The sequence below is a fragment of the Juglans regia genome, chromosome 12 (assembly GCF_001411555.2).
Source record: "Juglans regia cultivar Chandler chromosome 12, Walnut 2.0, whole genome shotgun sequence".
Lineage (NCBI taxonomy): Eukaryota > Viridiplantae > Streptophyta > Magnoliopsida > Fagales > Juglandaceae > Juglans > Juglans regia.
Window position 1 is genome coordinate 19200523 of NC_049912.1, and position 5447 is coordinate 19205969.

The following is a 5447-nucleotide window of genomic DNA, read 5'->3' on the forward strand; positions in this document are numbered from 1 at the left end:
TCAATTAAATAATTAGACATAACCTAATGTCAACCTTAATCATGCCAGTTGATGCATAATTTAATTGATTACTTATGTCAAGCATAAGAATACGTTGTTGAAAGTAACAAAATCTAGATGAACACCAATCATTTTTCCACTGAAGAAACATACACAGAATCCACAAAATCTCTACGTTGTTGGTTCTTCCTCCGCAAATGTGCGCATTTAGGCAATAAAAATCATCAATAAGATTCAATGGAACCAGAAATTTTATTACTTCCGCCGTGAATTTCTCTAGCATTGGTACATTGAACAATAACATTCCTGGCCTTGAAGGCGGCTCGTGGAAGCTCGGCCTTCTTCCTTCTTTTTTTTTTTTTTGTAAGAACTCGAGCCATTTTTAACAGCCCAAAGATTTCGTTTCGCCAATTTACTCTCCTAGGGCCGCTTTGTTTTTGGGCTTCATCTCTTACTGATCTAAATTACTTAATCTCATTTAAAGTTAATCGAGCTTTTAAGAGATTGTTTGGATTGAGAAAGGCTTTCAGCTCATTTAATTTAATTATTATAATTTTTTTAAATTTTTATATAAAATATAATAAATAATTTAAAATTTTAAAATAATAATATTATTATTAAAATATAATATTCTAATAAAAAAAAATATTTACAATCATGAATTGTGTAACCGTCGCGTAATTTATTCGAAAAAAAATATAAAACATGACATGTATGAAAAAATTAATTTTTTAATAATAAATTATATTCTTTTTTAAAGAAATTACACGATTTTTACACACTTCATAATTATATATAGAATTACTTAATATTAATATTTTATTTCACTTTCACTTTCTCATCTAACTGCAAAACCTCACCTAAATCGTCTCCTAAGAGCACCAGTTATGGGCTCAATAAAGCTAAATTATAGCTAAAGAATAGCTAAAGTGCAAGATAATGTGCTACAATTGGCTCAACAAATCAACAGTGATTTTAACTTCAAGTTAAATCACTAGCCAAATTTGTTGAGTCAAAGGAACTAGCTAAATAATTCTTTTAGACTAAAATATTCACTGAGTTGAAGTGAATAAAATTATTGAAGAAATGTTTTGTTTTATAGTGGAATAATATAGCCGTTGAAGAAATATAGTTGTTAGAGAAATATAAGTTAAAAAAATATATCCTTTGAAAAAATATAGTCATTAGAATAATATGAACGTTAAAAAATTAATAGGTAGTTTTTTAATAATGAATAAATATTTAAATTACAATTATAACTAAAATAAATGAAAAGTTTAAAATTAATATTTTATTAGAATAGTGAAAGATTTGTTGAGCCTGTTATTTGTTGATAATAAAAAATGACTAGTTAAATTTGTAAAAGTAAATTTTTTAATCAAATTTTAGCTAAAGTTTGTTGAGACATGACTAATGCTCTAAATGAGTTGAGATTTAACTACGAATAGGCAAACGTGGGGCCAACTTCCCATAACGTGGTGTTACATGGGACAGCTGTCTCGATCACTCACCTTTGTATGTATGTTTGTTTATCTGGATCGCAATGCACATCCCATGCCGGCCGCGAGATGACGATGACATCATCGTCCATTCATCTACGTCCCTATCATTTCGCTCGGCAATGCCATCTTAATTCCTCTGTTACAAAAAATCCCAAATCCACGTCAGTATTAACGCATCCTACCGCACAAAAGTCCATAAATTTCGACATACAAACCAACGAAAGAAGGAAAGATGGCTTTTAATTGACGACTGAAGGCTATTTTACGTATAAGGACAATACGGTAAAACGAAACCCGTAGATTCGTCCACCGACAGGGAGCAGTTAATGAAAATTTTTAATCAAAATCATCTCAATTTATTTTATTTTATTTTATTTTATTATAATAATTTTTTAAAAAGTAAAAATATATACATAATATATTTTCACAACACATTTTACAACAATATTGTAAGATAAAAATACCCTTCATTTAAAATATAATTATATAAACTATTATGAAAATTGTTGAGTGTAAATATTTTCCTAACTAAAATTCATTTATTTCAGTTGTCTGTCTATTTGCCTTTTTTAGGTTACAATCTCAATTGTCAATCACTATCCTTTGCAAATCGCCACGCCTTCTTTATAAAAAGTAAAATTAAAAATTAATGTCGCAATAAAACAAATACTTCGAAGGTATTTGTCTCAAGAAAAATAGAAGCATCTCCAATTCTTTTGTCTAATAATCATGATAATAATGGTCAAAACGGAATCAAAATTGTGAATTTTTTTTTTTTATAAGTAAAGGAGAAACGGTATTGTGAACATATAAAAGGCAAAAAAATAAAAATAAAAGATCCGACAACCATTCAAGTATTCTACAAAGCAGAAAAAAAAAATAGAGAATTAGAGCACAAGGACCAGATCTGCAGATATGAGATAAGGATATAACCTTCAAATTCAATCCAAAAGTCTTCCAAAAGTCTACAACTTTTATCTAAATTCTTAACTTGGAGAGAGAAATCCTAAACCAGCACTTTCAAAGAGTTCTTCTTCGGAACCTGAAATTACCAGATGATACAATCTGGATGGATTACTGGAACTAAGAACAGAGAGAAAAGAGTGAGATATAGAAGATTGACTTACGGTTTTCAATGTCAGTCCTTGGCCCATATTATTATCGCTTTGATGGTCTCTCATCATCATCTCCACCGTCGTTGTCGTCTTCGCCGCCTGAATCATCTTTATCGGACCTTTTCCTCTTTGCTGGAACATCAACCTTCCCGCTGGCATCGCCATCATCGTCTTCCTTCTCTTCGTCGATGTCTTCCTCCTCCTGGCCATTCAACTGCCGTTCAAAATCACTGGCATCTTCCTCATCCTCGGCTCGCCCGGCTGCCCTCACAAGGTAGTCTGTTCCCAGATACTCCTATATATTTGTGGGTTTCATACAAAGTATAGACAGAACTCAAGTCAGCACCGATGAGAATATAGATTAACCAACGAAAGAAGGGGGAAAAAAAAAGAGGATAATCAGAAAACAGAGAGAATACATGCACCAGAGGTGGATATCAACTAGATCCAACATAGCAAGCAGACAAAAAAAGTTCTACCATCTCTTCTTTTGAAGAGAGATTTTGGGGTTATTTTCTTCATGGCCATCGGACTTGTAGGATTTTCCGGAAGCCCCAGAAGATAAATTAAGTTCAGAGTGGAAAAACTTTACTGAAAACGAGAGAGTATGCTAGAATATGCGAGATGTGGATCTGCTCCACCTTAAGCGCCAAAGATCTAGGAAAGCCGAACCTTTTATTCTATGCGTATTATGAAGATCCTCCAAGAACATCAAAATTAAAACCTGTCCCACTGAATAAATTGCTAATTTTTTGCCAGATCTATAAGAATTTGAATATCTACTTACACAGAAGGAACCCATCCTTTTAAACAAACAACTTTCAGAGATATTGGTTTGTTTTTCCCAGAAGTACTGACATTTCATAAGTTCACAACTTCGGATATAGATGATAAACGGTTCAGATCGACAAAATCTGACCACCAAGCAAAGATATGACACTAACATTGAATCACTTCAATGTTTGGACTAAAAACACAACCCGCCCACCCACCCACACACAGATTTCGTTTATTATTAAGTTATATCATTTTGAACATACTCACCGCAAGGGGGGGGAAAATTATCAGCCAAAATTGAAATAAGTAGATCTAATATGAAAAAGTGAAAGTTAACAATCGTGTAACAAAAAATACAGTAAAGAAATAGGAAAAGCAACAATGGGTGAAGCTTGTTCTTCAACTAATGATCTAGAGAATCAAATTTAACTGGCAGGAAAAAGTATTTCATTTCTTTTTTGTTCAAAATACAAAATTTTTAAAAAAAAAAATGAAAAGCAGGGAGAGAGATCAGACCTATTTTTTCCGCACAGACAAACAAAAAGAAGCTGAAACATATAAACAATGAAAATAAGATGAAAACTAGAAAAGGAAGTTATGAGTACCTCCTCTTCAGCTTCATCATCGTCCTCCTCCTCGTCATCGTCATCATCACCATCGTCTTCTCCATCATCGTCATCGTCATCGCCATCCTCGTCGTCTTCCTCATCATCGTCCTCATCATCGTCCACCGAATGAACCGGAGGACCACCAGAAGAAGGTACAACCTTCTGCACACCACTGTCTCCGTCGTCTTCCTCTTCGTTATCGTCGTCGTTGTCTTCGTCCTCGTCGTCGTCTTCGTCACCGTCCTCCTCCTCATGACCTTCTTCTACACCATCCTCGGCCTCATCTTTACGGGCTTTTTTGTACAAAGCCAAAACTAATTCCTCTTCCAGTAAAAACTCTATATCATCATCCATCAACATAATCAGCTTCCACAGCCCCATCTTCGTTAGCAGAAAAAATCTTTCACGAGGGAAATATTTTATTTTCCCGGTAAATAAATCAAATTCGGTATCAGCCATCAGGAAACAGGGACGTAAAGAGCGAGCGAGAGAGATAGAGGAGCTAGCTTCCTCGTTCTCGTTCTAGCAGTAGCTGTGCAACCGTCATCTCGGGCGTTGAAACACGAATTCACGCGGATTAGTGACGTGGCTGAAGATCGGATGGTCCTCCTTAGACAATCTTTATGTTTTTGTGTTGATAGGGTCGTTGCGGCGTCCTATAGGCTATACACCTTTGTTAGTCACATCCTTCTCACGTGCAGTCAGGCGGTTGAGGCAGCTAGGGTTAGGGTTTGTTTTTCTTTTACGTTTGGATTCGCAGGACATTTCAGCTCATCTCAACTCATCTCACTACTATTCATTACTATTCAGCAACTTTAACTCACAAATCTCACTACTATTCACAACTCATCTCATTACTATTCATAATTCATCTCAACTCATCTCAACTCATCTCAAGTCATCTTCGAATCCAAACGTCTCCTAATCTTTTCATTTATTTCCCTCCTTCCGGAATTTTTTTGTGTTTTCAGTTTGAATTTAGAAATGAATTTACATGTGTTAAATAAAATATTATTTTTTAATATTATTATTATTTTAAAATTTAAAAAAAATAAATTGTTTCTTATATTTTGTATAAAAATTTAAAAAAATTATAATGATGAAACAAAATGAGATAAGTTTCAAATCCAAACAAGAGTTTATATGCAACTAAATGGCTATTAAGGTTTAGATATAGAAATATTCTCAATCTATCTCATTTCTTATCATTATTATAATTTTTTTAAATTTTTATATAAAATATAATAAATAATTTAATTTTTTTAAATTTTAAAATAATAATAATATTAAAAAATAATATTCTAATAATATTTAATTCAACTCATCTAAAATAATCACATATCACCTTATTATCCAAACGAGTCTTAGTTGGACTAGAACATACATTTTCCAATAAAATAAATGACTCTAGATTTAAGTATTTATACACAACATATTTTTTATAA

The 5447-nt window shown here is 32.8% G+C and overlaps 1 protein-coding gene across 3 annotated transcripts; it reads right to left on the bottom strand.

Moving 5' to 3' along the window:
* Positions 1 to 1361: 1361 nt before the first annotated feature.
* Positions 1362 to 4530, bottom strand: LOC108994834 (prostatic spermine-binding protein-like). 3 transcript variants are annotated; one of them, XR_001996766.2, is made up of 4 exons: positions 4000 to 4529; positions 2630 to 2912; positions 2436 to 2544; positions 1362 to 1638 (listed from the first exon to the last, which is right to left on the bottom strand). XR_001996766.2 is itself a non-coding variant. In XM_018970223.2 (3 exons), exons 1-2 carry the CDS (start codon positions 4459 to 4461, stop codon positions 2661 to 2663), a joined length of 714 nt encoding a protein of 237 aa, XP_018825768.2. In that variant the 5' UTR covers positions 4462 to 4530; the 3' UTR covers positions 1400 to 1638; positions 2630 to 2660. The 3 variants fall into 3 exon arrangements, 2 of the variants coding, with proteins under 2 accessions (XP_018825768.2, XP_018825767.2); XM_018970223.2 differs by lacking the exon at positions 2436 to 2544 and having other exon boundaries at positions 1400 to 1638; positions 4000 to 4530; XM_018970222.2 differs by lacking the exon at positions 1362 to 1638 and having other exon boundaries at positions 2288 to 2544.
* Positions 4531 to 5447: the final 917 nt, after the last annotated feature.

Coding starts and splice junctions, on each gene's coding strand:
- LOC108994834 (XM_018970223.2), bottom strand. CDS start 4,461: ATGGCTGATACCGAATTTGATTTATTTACCGGGAAAATAAAATATTTC. Junction 2,913..3,999: donor ATGATGAAGCTGAAGAGGAG/GTACTCATAACT, acceptor ACAAATATATAG/GAGTATCTGGGAACAGACTA.